This window comes from Solea solea, chromosome 11 (assembly GCF_958295425.1).
Source record: "Solea solea chromosome 11, fSolSol10.1, whole genome shotgun sequence".
Classification (NCBI taxonomy): Eukaryota; Metazoa; Chordata; class Actinopteri; order Pleuronectiformes; family Soleidae; genus Solea; species Solea solea.
The window spans coordinates 21,512,549-21,532,662 of record NC_081144.1 but is presented as its reverse complement, the minus strand read 5'-3'; the positions used below and the strand labels follow the sequence as shown (position 1 = coordinate 21,532,662).

At 39.8% G+C, this 20,114-nt stretch overlaps 2 protein-coding genes across 3 annotated transcripts; both read right to left on the bottom strand.

Moving 5' to 3' along the window:
* Window positions 1–2,512: 2,512 nt before the first annotated feature.
* On the bottom strand, window positions 2,513–3,479 carry nppb (natriuretic peptide B). Its single transcript, XM_058643350.1, has 3 exons — window positions 3,282–3,479; window positions 2,827–3,112; window positions 2,513–2,661 (listed from the first exon to the last, which is right to left on the bottom strand). The coding sequence occupies exons 1-3, from the start codon at window positions 3,390–3,392 to the stop codon at window positions 2,651–2,653; spliced, it is 408 nt and encodes a 135-aa protein (XP_058499333.1). The 5' UTR covers window positions 3,393–3,479; the 3' UTR covers window positions 2,513–2,650.
* Window positions 3,480–9,225: 5,746 nt separating this feature from the next.
* On the bottom strand, window positions 9,226–10,814 carry nppal (natriuretic peptide A-like). Of its 2 annotated transcripts, none has more exons than XM_058643351.1 (3): window positions 10,637–10,814; window positions 10,206–10,533; window positions 9,226–9,414 (listed from the first exon to the last, which is right to left on the bottom strand). In XM_058643351.1, exons 1-2 carry the CDS (start codon window positions 10,709–10,711, stop codon window positions 10,225–10,227), a joined length of 384 nt encoding a protein of 127 aa, XP_058499334.1. In that variant the 5' UTR covers window positions 10,712–10,814; the 3' UTR covers window positions 9,226–9,414; window positions 10,206–10,224. The 2 variants fall into 2 exon arrangements, with proteins under 2 accessions (XP_058499334.1, XP_058499335.1); XM_058643352.1 differs by having other exon boundaries at window positions 10,223–10,533.
* Between the last annotated feature and the right edge of the window lie 9,300 nt (window positions 10,815–20,114).

Here is a 20,114-nt window from a genome sequence, read left to right as displayed (position 1 = left end):
AAAACTGCTGGGTTTTAAGGAATTATAGTTCAGATCAGGGGTAGGAAAACTGGTCTAGGGTAATGTGTTCTCCTTCAAGCTCAGGCCTAAAGTTCTAAGTGTTCTCTGTGCTCTTCTGGAGAGAGCTCCTGTTCCTGGAATCTCCTGGAGCCACTCAGCTCAGTAGCCAGGGATTCTCTGAAATGACAAACTAAGGGATGTTGATGATAACATTTACAGATTATGAATGTGGTTAGGTTATGTTAAATTCAGTTGGGATAGTTCTAAATGATGATAACAATACTACTATTACACTATCAGATCTGGATCCTGCAGCCCAGGAGTCACAGGTATCTGCAGTTTTCCTCCTTCAAAAATGTGTCACAGATTTAAAACACACCAGGATGGTATATTAACTAAATGAAATCCATAAAAATCCACGGTAACACACAAACTGTGGTCTGCTGCTCGGTTGATTATTCAATTACATCATTACTCACCACCACCAATCCCTGCATCTTCATGTGAGAATTATGGCTCAAATAATCTAAACGGATTTTTTCTACATCGTAAGTATAAGCATCATAAGTCTTTTTTTTAATGCACTTTCTGTAAGATATCTGTCTATCTCCCTATGTCTCATGGATGAGTGGTCCCTCAAATTAAAATAATAAATTGTGTCCCTCTCTCTTTACTCAAGTGTTCTGAATGTCTTTAACATGGAGAGATGCTAATTTTTGAACTACAATAAACAACAAAGTGTTGACATCTGTTCATTTTATGTCCATTTTTTAAATGAACAGAGTATTAATTTGTTAATATGTGAGGGTGTAACTTGACATGCACACCCGTCTCATGATAACTTGGGTGAATCCAAATGGCAGACTTTAATTTGCGTCACTGAAAGTACAGTGTAAACTTTTCATTAATAGATAAATGGTAAAATAGTAACATGAGTCAGTTGGCCCCTGTGCACACCCCCACTCACATAGCATCCCAGTACACACAAATTGACAGTGGTTGCGCAAAAAAGACATCAGTGGTGTATAACATCCTAAGGGGCCTTAGCCGAGGGGCCCCTTTTAGATATACATGTAAGGGGTGAATAACATAACTCGTGGTACATGATTGATAACAAGTGTTATGTGGGGTTGAGGATTTTTAGGAGGGCTGGGGGCCGTGCCATTTTTTTACTTCATCTTAGCCCTAACCCTAACCTCACTCCTTCTCCATTCCTTACCCTAAACCCCGGGGTGCAACAATTAAGTTGTTTCTTGTACGTAATATACTTAGAAGCCGTAGCTTCTTCCACTTTTCTGAGAGCTTCGGGACTTGTACCTTGGGTAATAGTTCCCGGCGCCGGCTTTTCATTGGCAGCCGGCCCTCAGTAAGTCACTTCTGGGACCACCGCCCTCCGAAAAATCCTCAACCGTTATGTGGCTTCAGGGCCCCATAAAAATATCAGGATAAATAACATAGTAACAAAGATATTAAGATAGTAGCACAGAGGCTAGGGCTTCAGGACACCCTGAGCCCAATAGGACTGTTCAGTAATCCACCCTTAATGGTAATAAGTAGAAACTGATAAGTCCTTGACACACACAGACATACCAAACTTTTTTTTCCCCCTCTCTTGCTACTTTCCCATTGTGCGACAGTCAGTGTAGCTTTACAAGGCGACAAAAAGTATAGAATGCATGTTGGGTTTGTTCAAAAGTGTTTCGGGTTTGGTCGGGCCTGAGCTGCGCTCTAATTTGTATCACTTGTGGCCTTGGATTGGCAAATCTTAAACTTGTTGAAGTTGGGATAGGAAGGACCAAAATGACTTGGTTCCTAAACCACCTCAACGTCAACATTAACAGGACATGATAAGCCTCAGTCATTTATGAAGCTAAAGGCCTAGTTTTGAGATTTAGGGATAGAGAAGCTCCTTGTTGTTGCTTGAATGTAGTGCAGACATGATGGGTATTTGAGCTGTGAGTCTTTTCTTTGTTAGAAATTCCATTTTATTGTATTGTTGCTGTATTCTCAGCATGAACAGGGATTATGATTTACTAAATAAGGTAAATATGGACCAGGATTACAGGAACCAGGATGACAAACACCTGAGGATCAATAGTTCACATTCACACCCTACTAGTTTCTTTGCCTTGAAGGCATTTTTTTTTTAAAAGATCTGATCACACAGACTATATTGCAACATGGTCTTATTACAGGGGACAACAGACACTTCTGTGAATGGCTAAAAAACACTTAAACCGTTACATGTTTATTTGTTTATCGAGCAGAGAAGTGAGATCAAGTGAGACAAGTGGTCAGTGGAGACACGTGAAGCCGAGTGTGAAGTGACACATCTGCAGAGATCTGATCACAGATGGACATTATCCAGGCCTAGACCAAAGTAGTGAGAGAATAAAGGCTGTATTGTGGCCACAGTAGCAAACATAAACATTATATAATACATGTGCATGCAACCGTGTGTCTATGTATAGAAAGATTCAAGCATCACTTCATGAACTGATGTAAACCTTTATTAAAACATTCATAATAGTACATACATTTAAAAGCCACAAATAATATTCAATAAATATTGATAAATAAATAGCATTCAGATAAAAACATCATTTGTAGAAGTGTCGCCGTTCCAGAATGTAGATGTAAGACTTCATCTTTACTTTGAATCTGCAAGAGAACGAGAAAAAAGAAAGAAAACAAACTCCTTTAAAACTATTCTCGTTCATAATGTGTTTATACTAGATTTAACTCTTTAGTACAGTCAGAGGGTTGATAATTACAGACCACATTACATATTACAGCCTTCATAACAACGATATTAATCTGACTTACTGAATCTGCCAACAGTGTTGCATCCCAGAGAACTCATGGAGCCTATTCTGTCCATCCGCCGACCGAAGCAGCCAGAGGATCTCTTGGAGTTGTCGTTGCGGACACTCTTCAGGTTCTTGGCTGAGAAAAATTCCCTGATGGCGGCTTCGTCCAGTCCAATTTGGGGCTGCTGTGCATCCGCTGCCTCCTCTACGCTCACTCTGTCCAGTTCCTCCCGCTCTGCAGGGACTCTCTGCTCCACTTCAGTCTGCGCAGCGACAGACTCTTGTAATCTGTGAAGCAACACCTGCCACACGGACACAAGACATGCACTTTAGTTTAAGTGGAGGCCACAAACGAAGTTTAGGAGCTACCGTTATACAGCAACGTCTGTTTCCTCTCTCTGGGAGGACAGAAATAAAACTCATTTGACAGTCTTTGACCTAAGTTTAAGAATCAGTCATCTGGAGACTCACCTTTAAGATGTCCATGTCAGTGTCAGTCAAGCCACTGCTGATGGGAAGCGTGCAGGACAGATGCAGTTTCAAGATGAGGAGACCACAGAGGGGGACGAAAGACAGATGCATGTTTCTCTGAGTTCTTGCTGCTGGTCCGATCAATGGAAGGATGAATGGATGAGAGGAGTAGTGGATGATGTGAAGCTGGGTTTTTTTTCTCCCTCTTCTGGTAGCTGTTTGGATGCTGAAGCTCACAGGAGCTGCCTTTTATACTTAAGCCTGACACATATAGGAATGTCAGGAATTGTACTGGCATTCCTGACACCTGATTCTGATGACAGGAGCTGTTGGAAACTGCTCCTTTTAAAGTGTTGTCTCTTAGATATAGGGCATTCCTATGACATATCTGCTTCCTTTTGCTACTTTGTTTCTGAAACGTAGCCCCCCCGCCCGCCCGCTCATGAGACTCTGTTGTCACCGAGCTACGGGAAATAGTAAATGGACAGACAGTAGACGGTGTTACTAAATTGAGTGGCCTACGTGATTGTGGCAGGGTAGACGTCAGCGCGAGGAACCTGATTCAGGCTGCTCAAAGATTGTCCAACTGTCTGATCAGTGACCTATAAACTAGAGAAAACACAATGAAACATCAGTTATTGTTATTATATTCAGACTTAAATGAGTGTGACTTCTTAAAATAAACAAACGTCTGTCACATGAGTTCAAACACTGCTGTTTATCAGCTCCACATGACTCAGTATAGCCGTGTTTAGATCTCATGTCTCCTATTAAAATTCCTGCACTGCACACAGGACTGCTTCTTTGTCCCCGCCTGCCCCTACTGTGCTGCTGTATACACACAAACGCTCCCTCAGTCAGGTCTGATAGTATTGCTTGGCGGTGTTACGCCCCGGGCCTTGAGGTAACCTGAGCATAACACAAAAGTGCTCCCCCTTTCTCCCAACTCCCTGAGACTAAGACCATGAAAGCACTCCAGTGTGCCCTGACTGTGGATGATACGCACTGGAGACGTGGTACTCTTGGACATAAAGTTGGAGCCTTGATCAGTTTGGATGTGTTTAGGTAACCCAAGAACTTATGGGCTTTAACCACAGCTTTAGCCCTTAATGAGCGTAATGGGACGTCCTCTGGACACACATTATGGTGAGCAGGTACTGGAATCCGGACTTGTTTTTTGGCAAGGGTCCTACACAGTCCATTCACAGTCTCACCAATTACTGGGATTGGGTGTAAGGGGGCCGGAGGAATAACCTGGTCTGGTTTTCCTGTCATCTGGCAGATATGACAACATCGGCAGTATTTGGAGATGTCAGACTTTAACCCCGGCCAGAATGAAATATTTGAGGATGCGATGGTTTGTCTTTTTAACCCCTAAATGACCAGACAAACCGTGATCGTGGGCCAAACTCAACACCTGCGTAACCACATAACACTCAATATCAACAGTCGTCTCATTGAGCAGCACGACAGACACAGGAATACTGTCATTTTCAAAAGAGGGACTGACAGAGTATTCAAAAGTGTTCAAAAACACGTCACCATGACACCATTTGTCAAACAGGATCACTTTATCATGCACAAACTCCACATAAGTCTGGTTGACACTTTTCACACCATCTGAATTTTTGTCTGTAAGCCTCAGGCACGAGTTCAGATGCACTGAGCACAGTAGTTTTAACATCATAATTCAAGCTCTGTTCAACTGTGAGGCAAGCACAAACCTCCTGCGCTTTACCCAACTTGCACCCTCACCGCTCTCACCCTCCGGTGCATTGCTTGCACCTCTAATTCCCGATTCCTCACCTCCATTTCGTTTCCCCAAGTTACACAGTTAGGAGGTTCCTACATGTCTTTAGCTGCTGCAATGTGGGATTTTTTGAAAAAGTGTCCAAATTAAACTCCATTGCGCTCCTTTAAGATGACTACCAACCAGAACCATGTGGAATCAAACAAACAGCTATACAAAAACCCGAGCGACTAATATCCCAGACCAGCCCCCAATTTATGTTCCCCCCCGGCCTCGGGGTAACCTGAGTGCAACACAAAAGTGCTCCCACTTCCTCCCAACTCCCAGAGACCAAGACGACCAGAGTTGCAGTCCAACACACATTTATTTTTAACACATGGAAGTTTAACTTCAGGGTGAGCAAGGCCAAAATAACAAACAAAATCTCTGTCAATAGAAAACTAACTTACTAACTTATCGATCCACAAAATAAATAGTAAAATAAAATACAGTAAGCATGGTGTGGCTGGAGGTCAGGACAAAGGCAAACATCTCCAGCAGGCCTCTTTTTAAAGCTGGCCTGATCAGCTCCTGGCCAATCAGCATCTCCACTCACCACCTGCAAACATCAAGGGGAGACACAACACAACAGGAGCAGCACCTCCCTCTGGCAGGGAGGAGTAACTACATAAACACCCCCCAAAATACACATGATCATAACAACGGAGCCTGTTTTCAGAGGAAGGACGACACACTGCACCTTTCATTTTATTAGATGAAGGCTGCGGTGAACTAATCCCTTACGTTGTGGTGACCGAGATGATAAACACCCATACATGCAAAGCCGACTATGGTGCTGTGTCCTGCTTTATATTGCCTGAAGTTTGTGTAACAATCCTCCATGAAGTGGTTGCCGCATACATGGAGGTATTTGGGAAATGTAGCAGGGATATTTCCATCAAATACACCAGCGTTAATTGGCATTTCCGGGCTATGGCCCCTTTTTAAGTCAGCACATATCCAACCTCCAAAATCTCAACTGAATCACATCAATCAAAAAACAGTATTTTAAAGACCCAATCTCACAAATCATGTTTCCAGGGGAGCTCATGTCTCATTAAGTGGGGGTGAGTGGACTGGCTCCCTCATAGTTCGCACCAACACTGGGACTCTGTGCACATTAAGACTCTGTCAGATTGTTTTACCGTGTGTTACTGTATGGCTAATAATCACTGTAGACACTCTCTGGTAGTGTGGACATCATGTGTCAGGTTATGAAATGTTCCTATCATAGATCACATCATGATGGAGATTATAGCTGATGTGAATAGTTCTGATGCAGCTGCAAACACTTTAACTTCAATGTATTTTAGAAGTGACTTTTTGAATCTAGCCGCAGACGAAACCTTAATGTTTGATAGCTTTTCAGTGACTGCGTTTATATTGACATGTCGAAATAAAGTCATGAATTAGCGTTAAGCAAGATGTTTTAATGTAAAATAGATTTAAAAAAAGTGAGTCAGTTTGAACATCGACACTTAAGTTGGACTTGGTAAGTTTCAGTTTGATCCATTCTCATCTGCAGTTTATGTCTCGTCAGGTTAAAGCTGAATAAATATCAAATCAAATGTAACATATGGTAGGACTGCAGCATGTATCATCCATTAATGAAATTAAAGTCTGTTAAATGATGAATGAGTGGATTACACTATAAAATAGTATTAATTTATTGACTCCTCTTTTCACATAAATGTCATGCGTTAATATTTCTGCTCATTCAAATGGAGGCTGTGCTCTTTGTTTACCCGTTGCCATGGTAAATCGTGGTATCAGAGCTCCATTGATGACGGCTTTTTTCATTCCCAACGAACAATCTTAACTCAGTGAACAAACTCAGAGTCGATTGAACTAATGCGGATCAGCTGTTCTGAAACCGAAAACTCTGAGTTTGACAGCTCAGAGTTGGTCAACCTCGAGTTAAGGTTTTAACTCAGAGTTTGTTGAAGGAAGGCTACGTCCAATTGCTTATACACAGTATAAGGCAAGGAATAAACAACGGAGCAGGGATTCAGCTTTGATAAACCCACTGCAGCACCTGCTTTGCAGAAAGAAAGCAGCTGGTGAAGAGAGTCGAGCACTCAACTGACCTTTCAGGTGTTGTTTGAGTTAATGACTCAATGTTTGGATGTAATTATGCTTGTTAACAAATGTACAGTTATATTAATACTGTGTAAATATACTGTTTGGCAAAATAAAATGTATTTACAGTCCAGTCATAGTATAGTATTTTTTTTTTATGAGACACAACAATAAAAACATAATCCACAATTCTAACTGCAAAGCAGAATTTAAAATACAACATATATTTAACAGAAAACACACAAAAACAGACTCTTCCAAAAAAAAATGCATAAACATAACTTTCACCTCCTGTAACTTAAAAGTCAACACACTTGATAAACAACAAGAGAAAAGCCCAAGGTTTAAAAGTCTATTTCATGCAGTTAAGGCTTGTAAATGTCACCCCATATAGTTTCATGTAAAATGAAATAATCTTGCACTCGCTTTTGTTCTTTTTATGTTCAAATTTGAATAGATTTATTTTACAACAATGTCAGAGGATACATAGGTTTCCCGTTGTGTTGATTTATGCATGTATAACCTTTTCTTCAGCACGTCCCCAATATTCTCTACATTTATGTTCTCTTAAAACATATATATATTCAAAACACTTTGGTTAAGGACAAAAAATTGGGTCATATCCCTTAAACCTTTGCTCTTTATGTGTGTGTGTGTGTGTGGTGCTTCAGGAGATTCTGCTTCAGAAGAACAAAATGTCACAATAAAAAATATAAAGTAGACTTTGTCCTTGCTTAACGAGATACAGACTCAAGCTATAACAGTAACGCTGCTGTGGTGTTTTATAATGTGCTTTAATTTCACATTTACATCACATTCATTTAGTTTGAAAGCTACTTTTAATACTTTTAGTCAACTGTTTTTTGGAATGTAATTGAAGGTGTGTGTGTGTGTGTGTGTGTGTGGGGGGGGGGGGGGTTCTACCATGACGACACGGTCCTCAGCGCCGCTTGCACTCACGTTGCCTCAGCACTAACAGCTCCGGCTTTAGGCATCAGTGCAGCTGGTGACAACAGAGTGGAACCACCGCACTCCTCCATCACACTAATGTTCACTTCGGGGGACTGTGAAGAGGAAAAGACCTCCATTTAAATAAAAAGGAAAAAAAAGAAAAATCTGTGGTTTAAGGCATGAGAATGCCTCCGACAGTGACACCATCCCTCTCACATCCGGCTCCCTCATCCCAGATGTACACTTTGTTTGGATTCTTATTTCAATTTGCTTCTTATACTGTGGGGAAACAATCACTAGAAAAGTATGTTCAGGCTGCTGAACCCAATGCATTATTGTGATCCAGGTAAAAGGGATAGTTCTGTTTGTATGTGGTTGTATCAGACGTGTGCACCACCAACACAGAGAACCAGTCTGAGACACTTACTCTTACTGAAAATATGCCCATGCGGACGGGGACACAAGAACAAACAGATTATAGCCACCTTACACCTACTTAAGTCTATATTATTATGTTCATCACTTGTGCTCGCCATTGGACATCCTCTCCGAACAGAAAACTGGACAATTTTTACAACAAATGTGGGTTTTTTGTGGGTTTTTTTAAATTTAGTGATTTAAAAGCTTTATCTGAATTCACTTAAGTTCCAATCAATTTAGCGAAAAAGGCAGCAGTGGAGCAGCAGCTTCTGTGTCCCACATGAGCTTAACATGTTGATTTTCTCTATGGACTTTGGTGCAGGAGAACGAGTGGTTTACAAACTTCAGTTGCAACTCCATGTGTGTGTGTGTGTGGAGCTGCTGCAGCTGCAATACAGTTGTTTTTGTTTGTTGTTTGTTTACCTCTCACTCTTCTTGTCTGTGAATTTTGTACGAAAGCATAGTCCATTGATACATAAGTGAAACTGTTCCCCAAAGTTAAACTAAGCAGCTCTTAGAATAAATAATAAGAGAAATATACTATAATTGATTTACTTTAATGTTCTTGCTGAAAAACGTAAATGTAGTATGTGCTCCCACCCACAAATAATCCAACCACACTGTGATTATGCAAAATAATCCTTTTACTAGAATATTACAAGGCAAATGTATTGTATCTAACAATAAAATAATAAAATAAATAAATACATTTACAATAATTTATTGTATACATATGTATGTGTATATATATATACAGTATATATTCAACAGGTAAAAGACATGACAGTAGTGAGTGAGTCGTAGACGGACGACTGTGAGAAGAGCTCCAGTGTTGGAGACGACGATGACTTGATGTAGACGGTGGGACCGAGGGCTCTCGACTCCTGTGGACGCCTGTGGAGCAAAAACACATCATTACCACAATTACAAAAGCACTTTGTTTGTTTGTTTGTTTGTGTTTGTGAGAAATGAGCCAGTGAATCTCCACCTGCTCAGAGCAGACCAAGCTCATTAACACCAGGAATGTGGCGCAGCTACAATAAAAGTATATTATCTCTGTGTAAACACGTGTTATAAGCTATTGACTGTTCATTTACTACCAAATGTCACCATTACACACCTGAACACCTGCCATCAGATGTTATTTCCGACTCTTATTTTAATATTTTGTTGTATACTGTGTCAGTTTTAAACTCATGGCAGAAAACTGTGCAGATTACTTTGTTTACTATAATCTGCTGTAATCTTTATAGATCCTCCTGAGATTAATTTCACTTTATTTATTTATTTTACTGTGTTTAGTTTTCCTCTTCTATGTCACTACTTCCTTCCACTTGGCTATAAAACAAATTCTGATTCCAACTGTAATTGATTCTTATTCCAGAATTTCCAGAGATTATGATTTCCTTTTTCCTTTTTCTGCTGAGGAAAGGAAATTTCTTGTAAATGTGAGACAATGTGCACAGTGGCTAAGGAATCAAACATAGCTGATACATGAACTCATAATCTATTTAAATGATGTTTTGTCACACATTTAACTTATAGCGCTAAATAATTGCACTTGGTCAATATTTTCACTGATATTTTGAGAATCATTTTGCAGCCCTAAAACATAATTGATTAGTTTACTTGAATATAGCTTTGTATCAGCTGTTATTATAACATGACATTGACATTGTATGTACCTCTCTACGCTCCTTACTTTCAGCATCCCAGCCCGCTGAAGGAGCCGATCCTCTCCAGCCGGACCCCGAAGCAGCTCCTCAGTCCGCCCTTCTTGTACCGGCTCGACGCGCGCTTGGAGGTTCTCATCAGGTCTTTAAACAGCCGCGTCAGGACGTTTTCTTCTGCAGGCAGAGCAGAGTTGCTCGGGTCCGAGGACTCCCAGTCCCAGGAGTGTTTCTCCGGAGCTCCAAACTCCGACTTGTTGTGTCCATCTCTCGCCTCCCTCTCCATCTCCTCTGAGGAATAATACGGCGCGGTGTTGAAATCCTCCAGAATCTGCTTCAAACTCTTTGAGGGGGGAAAACAAAACGAGACAAACAGTTTAACATTAATATTAAAACACACAGCTGTAATATCTTATCATCATCATCATCATCTTCATGAGACTCACCTGTAGGTCGGGGACAGATTTGGCTCCTGTGAGATGAAGCAGTAGAAACAGAGAGAAACAGCAAACTGGATTCATTGTCTCTTCTTTTTTTTACTTAATCTGTGAAGTTCCTCTTTATTATATATATATATATTATATATATGAAAAAGCCGACGTGCGCCTCAGTGCGTCCTGCTCCTCTGGCTCCTCTTGGATCCTCTGGCTCCTCCAGCTCCAGGTGCGTTTATACGCGACCTGATTCCGTCACGGGATCACAGAAAATTAACGAGGCGTGATTAATGCTAGAGTGGGAGTACACAGACTAACCTGGCTGCTGCAAGTACAAGTTCAAACTCCTTTAAAAAAAACTTTGCTTTGCGTAATTATTATTCTACAGCCTTTTTTTCTTTCACTGTCATCAATGTAACTAGGGCTGCAACTAACCCTTATTTTCAGAATGGGTTGATCTGCAGATTATTTCGATTAATCAAGTAAGACATTGATTTGTGTTTCCCAGACCTTTGAAATAATGATGTTCTCAAATGTCCACAAAGCAAAATGACTCAATTGTAATTAATCATTATCAAAATAGTAATCTATTAATAATCAATTCATTTATCATTTGTTGTAGCTCTAAATTAAACTGCACCGAGCTGAGAGTGTTGATGATGGAAATCAACAACCAGATGATGTTGAACAATTGGTTTTAAAGGGATAGTTTAGGTTTTACTGATACTGAGCACTGCCAATAAGCAGCCTGTAAGACAAAAATGGGTTTTAGCCACTTATCAAAAAGTTGACCAAGTAAAATCTATGCCTGCTTAAAGGTCCTGAGCAAAGCCCTTTCACAAATTACACAAAATGCATTCTAATGAGTTTCATTTTAATGATTAATTATACACTCATACAAACATTCAGATATTCAATATCTGCCAATAAACACCAAAATTATACACACTGGACCTTTCTCTCACTGTCAGACAGCCTTTGTCAACTGGAAACTGGAGTTTGTATGGCTTTGTAAACTGCTCACTCCCTGCACCAAAGTCCATTGAAAAAGTAATTTTACAGCAAGGCACACAAGGTGTTGATCCATTGTTGCCTCCATCAGTTAGTTCAAATGTAATCTTGTGACTTTGGTGCAGTGAAGTGATTAGATTAGATTACAAACTACATTTTTGAGTTGGAAAAGGATAAAGATATCACAGACTTAAGCTGGCGTAGATTATACTGGATGCACCTTTTGTTAAAAGGTAAAATCTGTGGTGTGCTGACAGTGTGTCAATATGTCATACCATACTTCATAAAAAAAAAAAGGAGTATCCCATTAAAGTCCTGGTAATATTTCTTTGTCTCACAGCCAACACTGTGAAGAGGCTAAAAACCCACAGTGGTGTGTGTGTGTGCAGGTGATGACATGTATTTAAATGAAGGCTAATGTGGAACTTGGCGTAATGTGTGTGCGTGTGTGTGTCAGCTCAATTGCCCTGCCACCACTGACAGCACCAAGAGCAAATGATGAGCGATTAGCCCTGGACCCTGCGCAGCATAGTGCACTGTGTGTAGGTGGATGACAGCTAATTGACATTTCACCAGCTCTTTAACTGGAGGGCCATCGTGTGAAATGGACTCAGGCCTCAGGACGACGTTTGGTGTAGGGGAAGAATCTGAGGAGTCGCTCAGATTCACTCCTGCTGCAAGACGTGCGACTGATGACGAGTAATGCTGGAGGAAGTATTTAGATCCATTACAGAGGTCAGATATGGTCCATCACATGTTACATGTTACTTGTCTGAAATGTAGGTGACTGTAAAAAGACTATATTTAAAAAACTGGAAGAAGTCTTTTGGTTTCCTCTATGAAGTTAATTAGGAAGTAAGAGTATACTGAATGGCCACCAGGGGGCAAATATCCTGGTTGCAAATAGAAGCCCATGTGAATGAAGGTCTATGAGACGTTTCTTAAGCCCATTTCTCACTTCATTTATCTGTTGATTGATTTATCAGTGAACATTTTCCTGAGGAGTTAATAGTCTAGTTTCAGCTCTTCATCAATAGAACATGATGTAAACTGTGTTCTGTGGTACAGTGGCTAGCATTGTTGCCTCGCAGCCAGAAGGTTCAGATCCTGAAAGAACAAGTTGCATGTTTGTTGTACACGTTTCCCCTGTGTCCACCACAGTCCAGAAATGTGCCAAAATTGAGGATTAGGTGAATTGGATACTCTAAATTGACCATAAGTATGACACATATGAGTGAACACCAGTGTGATTGACAGTTGATATTGTCCAATAGGAGCCATCTGTGAACTTCCATTTGCAAAATGTCACCGTGGTGCTCACTAAATCGTGAATCTTGAGGCTTTCTTTTGTCTATTTACCGTTTTTCTTTTGTATGTGGGTTGTGCATTTGAAATCATTTAAATCCAATTGCAATATTTTTATTTTTTTTTGAAAGATCAGTCACATAAATGATCAGTTCTTTTTCTTCCATTTCAACTTTGTTTGATTAAAAAGTGTCTTTGAAAACACTAATTTTCCAGGTCTGTGATTCATACCAGTGCGCTGTGACATAATATGACAGTATATGATGAGTTGATGATGCTCTAAATTGCAGTGTAGGTTACAGCGTAAGGACTGAGCGGTGCCGTATGCTGGCATTTATAAAACCACTTAACTGTCACTGTGATGAAGAACGTGCAGTCCACCCTCACACCGGTTCCCCTCCATTAAAGGCCTTAATTAGAACGTAAGAGCCTCATCATCTAAATGACAGAACCTGCTGAACTGAGACAAAGAGCTGTGAAATGAAAGGCGTACTTTATTGATGTCAGTACTGTATGTCAGACAACACAGCGGTGGTTTCCAGTGGCTTTTAATTTCAGGAGGAACTCCCCCCATAAACTGACTCAATCTATTTCTCCTTTGCACCAACAGAGTACGATTTATTCGCGTTTCCTTGATCTTTCAACCTCTGTTATACATCAGAACTTGGACATTGGAAGTGGGAGTGAGTGAGTGAGTGAGTCACCCTAAGTTACTGTCATAAGTGTCATACGTAGACTAGCGGAGCTGGTAATCGAACCCACAACCTCCCAGTCAAATGACGTCTCACCCTACCACTGATCCACCATCGCCCTTGTTATGTATTTGTAATAGTTAGTATGAGAATGAAGCACAAGACATTACACAGTAACTGTGTAACCGGACACAGACGTGCTATGATGCACTGCTGGCTTGTTGCTGACCAAGGATGGTAATAACTCGTGCTTATGACACATTTTTGACACTATTTGAACCCAATGTCCAGTGCTGTGCGGTGTAACCGAGGAATGTAGCACCTGATAAATGATGGGACAGAGAGACAGTCAGTCAGTCATGGGTGCTCCTCAGTAGCATCCTGTCAACACTGCGCCAGCACTTCCTGCCCTCGACAGATAAGCTTATCGACAACACACACTACCGGAAGAATCCTGAGCTGTCTGCCCTTAACACAATGCTCAAGCACAAATGCATTCTGTGACTCAATGAAACAATGTAAAGAAGAGCTGAGTTTTTATCTCCTAACAGCGTAAGCCGTTGACTTCTTGGATTTGAGGAAAGGCGGACGGAGGTATTTCAGAGAGCGCGCCTTCCTCTGAATCTACATCGCCGTATACGGCATTTCCCTCTGACCTTCATTCGATATACAGTTTACTCACCTGCACTTACTGGAAATCATTTACAACCTTGCAAAAAAATAGCAGTCAAACGTGGCCTCTGTAAGGCAAAGGCCGGATGAGGTTGACTTCTAAACTGACTCATATTCAAATGTAATGTACGTACCAAACACAGGAGCTATAGCCGCTCAAATCTCATGCATGATGCGTTGGGTCTGTTCTCGTTCAAGGTTTGTTCTCCTCAGTTGTTGGACAAAGTCAATCCAACAATAGTGTACACTGCAAACATCACTTCACTTTTACTTTAGCAACATGGGCAACTCTTGCTACGTATTTATTTAGCCAAGCACCAAGCATCAAGCTCGCCCAAGCACGGGAGCGACACTGAGGCGACGTAGACGTTCTAGTCCAGTAGTAACGAGGAAAGTGCCATTTATCATTCATTGTTAGCAAGATACCGTGAAGAATACTTATTCCATTCCCCATTTTCTTCATCTATGTGAGTCATGCTATTACGGCAACTATTTTGATAATTGATTAATCGGTTTGAAGCTCCTTAAAACAAGATTTCCGATTGTTTAAGCTTCTTAAATGTGAATATTTTCTTCATTTCTTTGCTCTGGATAACAAAGAAATCATTAAAAGTTAATCATTTTGTGGACAAACCAAGACATTTGAGGTTTGACGAACACCGATCAATATTTTTTAAGGTTTTCTGATATTTTATGGACCAACCGATTCATCGAGAAAATAATCAACAGATTAATCGATTATGAAAATAATCTATAAAAATCTATAAATCTATAAGTAATTGTTCTTCCTAAAGCTGATGTCACTGGTTACACTGGGAGACTTGTAGAGCATTAAAAAAGAAACGTTTTCACACTACACCCCTAATTCAGATTGATAGAGATAAGGCTGAAAATCAGATAAGTGACCTAAATATAGCAGCCTTTGGCAAGGCTAAATATATACAACACCATTCTTGTGTGAAAATAGCCTTATCTCTGTGAAGGTGGCATTAGAGGGGTCATATTTACAACATGTGTACACTAATCTTTCCACAGCCTGCGGGAAGGGGAAGGCATGATGTAATGGCGTGGGAATCTGGGAGCAGACTAGGACAAGAAAGGACTGTGGGCGCGATGGACACCATGAAGGTTAAAATGGTTTACTGCTTTTGCCATGAGCAAGGTGGATTGGAGTGACACTGAAGTGACACCATGAGGCACCAAACTGTCCATCATCAAAGAAAAACAAAGACAAAGTCATTTAGCCAAGGTAGTACCAGTGCATTTTTTTTTTTTTTACAACTTTCCAAGTTTGAAGGTTTTACAATAACCTCTAAATGAATGAATGATCTACTTTTAGTAGTTCCATTGAAGAAAGAAATAACAACATAATGTCTATACCAAGCTGAACTTAAAGGGGCTATGCATAGAATACTGTAGGGAAAATATATACTTGTTTCGGAAACATGTCACACATATATATATATATATATATATATATATATATATATATATATATATATATATATATATATATGTGTGACATGTTTCCGAAACAAGTCCGATTGTAGTCGGACTAAGACAGTAACTTGGTCCAACTCAAATCGAGCTAGTCTTAGTCGGACTAACATACCGGGATAATGTGTAGTAGTCCGATTACTCCTGCATGTATATATGCATAGTCAGACTGGAGTCAGACTTCCATGCGCGCAAAGTCTTTGAACCAGAAGTAGAAGGAGATTACATTTAAAATCATACAGCGTCTTTCTTCGGACAACACAGCAACCACAAGTGCCGTGCTCCATCTAATTTCTATCACGGTTAACATGTACAGAAGGTCCAAAACACACAGAACCACAGTTTGTATTTCTGTGACATACAGTAAAGGTCAACTGGAAACTGTCAGCTTGTGTCCTTTTCAGCGGAGCATCCTGCGTAATTCAAATCATGCTGAATATAATACATTTCTCATGTACTTTTGAACATGTCCCAGTAAAAGTTATGTTGTTGTTCAATGGGAAAAAAACAAGAGTGCAATGTATTTCTCAGGTAGTGGTTTGGCAATAACAATAATAGTGTGGTAATAAGTACATATACTGTAATATACAGTATTCCAATAGGTTAATCCTTGGTAGTGAGAATTACTATAGGCTACCATTAATGCAATACCTTCATATAAGAATGTCTCTGAATTATTATGGTGAAAATATCACGTTTTTTAAAGGTTTTAAAGGTTCATTTTCATTGCAATGACACGGTCTGGTAGTTTCTGTGTAATAATAATCAAATCATGAATCATCCACCTGTTTCTATTAAGTATCGTAGGAATGAACGCAATGAACAATGAACCGTACATGAAATGATAGCTGTGGCTTGGTCAGGATGGGGGTCGGATTCTCGGCTTCTTTGACCTTCAGGCCGATGTTTCATTAACCCCGAATTGTCTCTGATTGCTGTGCCAGCAGCATTTGCCGTGTGTGGGTGTAATGTATGATCATAACGGCTGAATATATACAATAAATGTATGAATGTGGGTGTAAAGGGTAGAAAGGGCAATATTTACAGAATGATTTCCAACATTTATAAAATAAAGACTAAATTCAGACCATGACTGACTAGAATCAGTTTCTGTGAAACAAAGAACACACGACAGAAAACATGTTCCAGTGCGTAACTCCACATATGCCTCCCAGATATACTTCCCACCCAGATGCAAAGACCAATTATGATGCCATTAAAACCTCCTTAGCAACCCTTTCTTTGCCCACTGCTGGTCTCCCGCTGCATCCTGACAGATATCAATGGCATCACCTCCGGCCTCCTGGACCCCGACACTCACTCACTCACACACACAGTGCAGCAGCAGAAACACACAAAGAACGGTCTACATCAACAGCTGTTCACCCTCTATTCAAAAAGGTGAAACACTAATCTGACGGCAGCATGTCCCTGGTAATGATGTTAAATTTCCCACACAGGAAGCTGGTCGCGCTTTGAATATCTTTGTAAATATGGGTTCTTGTATTACCTGCGTGCCACTCTACGTAGAGCCCATAAAAAAAAACACACCAACACTCAATAGCATCTGGTTTTTGTCTCCAATGGGAATGGATACAAAAAGCATTCCCTCCCAGGGCAACAGTCATGGAACCATGTCACCTGGCTTCTAATTCCTAATTAATGATTTTAACTAATGACTCTACAGCGACATCTTTAGTTGATACTGAGTTCAAAGATGCCTTTTGTAAGAAATGTAGTCATAATATGATATACGTCACCATAGATTAAGGAAACATGTTAAACTAAAAACTGGCTTCTCCGAAATCTAAGGATATTTTCCTTGACAGCCTGCAAATGATGGTTGTTTACGTTGTACAAAGAGGGAGCAAGTGCAGCTCCTCATAGAGAGACAACAACTGAGAATTGTGTCACATAAGGTGAGACTAAGAATAGTAGTGTGTTTAGTTAAGTTTAGATTAATGGTTAATTGATAAACCTTACATAAACACTACATACTCCCAGAGGAAATGAAATGATTGATAGAACTGCCTTTTAAAGGTGTCGGCATTTGTGCATCACATCTGCTGACATATTAACCAAACTACATCACGTCATGTCCTACACACACACACACACACACACACACACATACAGTACGTCCTACATTGAGATATCAAGAAATCCGTGAAATATTCCTTTAAATAACTGAGAGGTAAAATAATCATAATATCATGTATTTCTCAGGTAGTGGTTGGCAATAACAATAATAGCATGGTAATGAGTACACATACTGTAATATACAGTATTCCCATAGGTTATTTGTTGGAAGTCAGAATGACTATAGGTTTACATCCATGCAATATCTTCATATAAGAATGAATGTCTGAATTATTATTGGAAAATATCTTGTTTTAAAGGTTTTATTTATTTATCCAGATAAAAACACCCATTGAGATCAAGATCTCTTTCACAAGGGTGACCTGGCCAAGAAAGGCAGCAGCACACAGGAAGGCAGCAACTACAATACAAACATGGAAATACAAAAGTACAACTAGACAAACATAAAGAGCAAGAGTTGTGGTCACAGAACAATTTAAGAACCCAGGCACTGTTCAATGGATTTCTGTTGCCTGTCTTTTAAGATGGAGCGGAAAGCTCCCAGTGAAATAAAAGCTTGCAAATTAAGTTCAGTTTGGAGAGTATTCCAAGCAGAGGGGGCAGAGAAACTGAAAGCTTTTTTTTCCATTTCGGTCCGAACGCGTGGAGCAAAATGTCATTGGAACATAAGGCATAATGGCTTCTGGTCTGCTGAAGAAAAGTGCTTAAATAGGTAGGAACCAAGCCGAGAAGAGCCTTATAGATCAGAGTGAAAGGTGAAATGAATCTTTCCATAAGTCACACACACACACACGTCTGTTTCAGGATAATACTGATTCATTTTCAATGCAATAAATGAGGAAATAAAGAAAGTGGCACAGTCGAGAGACAGAAAAGCCAGTACCACCTAATCACCACGGAGCTGCCCCCCCCCCTCCCCTCCTCTGTGACAGTGTGATTATCAGAGCTGGTATGCAGCAACACACGAGTCATTTTCCCTAATGAGCTCAGTCGCCTTCCACACCTCAGAGAAGTGAGTGTGGAGGACATAAGTGGTGGTGGAGGGCAGTTATTATATTGTATGTCAGACTGAACTGAAACGGACTTTGTCTACTTGGCAGAAACCGTCCTCTGTGAATACTAACACGATGACAGGATTATAGCAATTCAAATAACAGCAAGAAAGAGTATGGAATGAGCAGATTTCCTGCAAAGGCTGTTTGGATGCTGCTTTACATTGTTGTGATTGGGATCAAGGTTATAACAGTTTGGGATTGTTCACTAGTTTTACTTTTTGTAATATGGAGTATTTGCCAGGTGCAAGATTCAAAAAGGTCATAATAAGTATTGTGTGTCATAAAAACCCAGCAAGAGATGCCATATTAAAAATATATTAGGACAAATGAACAACCGACTAAAGACACGCATGAACATAAATAATAATAATAATAATGATAATAATAATAATAATAACAATGATAATAATGATAATAATAATAATAATAATAATGATTGTAATAAATAACCCTCATGAGGCACATGACATTGTTTGTGAGCCAGGGGTTTCAGGAGTTCAATCTGAGGAAAAACATGTGCAAATTAAAAAAAAAAAAAAAAGAAGAAAAACCAACAATAAACCCAATTAAAGACTAGAGGTTTGATTCACTTAGATGAACCAACTCAACAAAAAAAATTCAACATTTGCAGAAAAAAATAAATAATCTTCATATGAACCCAGAAGTATTATGTATGAAATACATTTACAAAGACGAAAACTAAGCACATTTTCACTACAATTTTAGTTTGTTTTTTCAACTCAAATTTTTATTTTGAACAGTTAGTTTCCATTATTTTGTTAGTTTTTGTAAACTATAGTAACCTTGATTGGGATGTCAGGCATTTGTAAGTCTTTTTTTTTTTCTTTCTTTTTTAATGTGGTTGACGATCTTCAGTGAGGTCGTGTTTCTGAGAAGAGCAAAAAAGTAAGTAGGGATCCTGAGATTGGATTTTAAATTGAATGGGGAAACAGCAGCTGAGTAAGAAGAAAGAGCCCATTTACAGGCCAGCAGCGACGCCTGAACACAATATTGAACACAATAAGACCAAGACAAACAAAATACACAGATGAGTAGCTTTTAAAAAGTACCTTGAAAGTTCTTGTACACAGTGATGCAGCTATTTGGCGTCGTCTTTTAGTTTGTCTTTGAAGCATTCATTTAGTCAGGTAAGGTCTG

Bases quoted from the DNA above. Each gene is read 5' to 3' on its own strand.
- nppb (XM_058643350.1), bottom strand. From the start codon at position 3,392: ATGCATCTGTCTTTCGTCCCCCTCTGTGGTCTCCTCATCTTGAAACTG. The intron at 3,113-3,281 runs GTGAGTCTCCAG...TCCGTGTGGCAG, and splicing joins CTGACATGGACATCTTAAAG to GTGTTGCTTCACAGATTACA.
- nppal (XM_058643351.1), bottom strand. From the start codon at position 10,711: ATGAATCCAGTTTGCTGTTTCTCTCTGTTTCTACTGCTTCATCTCACA. The intron at 10,534-10,636 runs GTGAGTCTCATG...CCCCCCTCAAAG, and splicing joins AATCTGTCCCCGACCTACAG to AGTTTGAAGCAGATTCTGGA.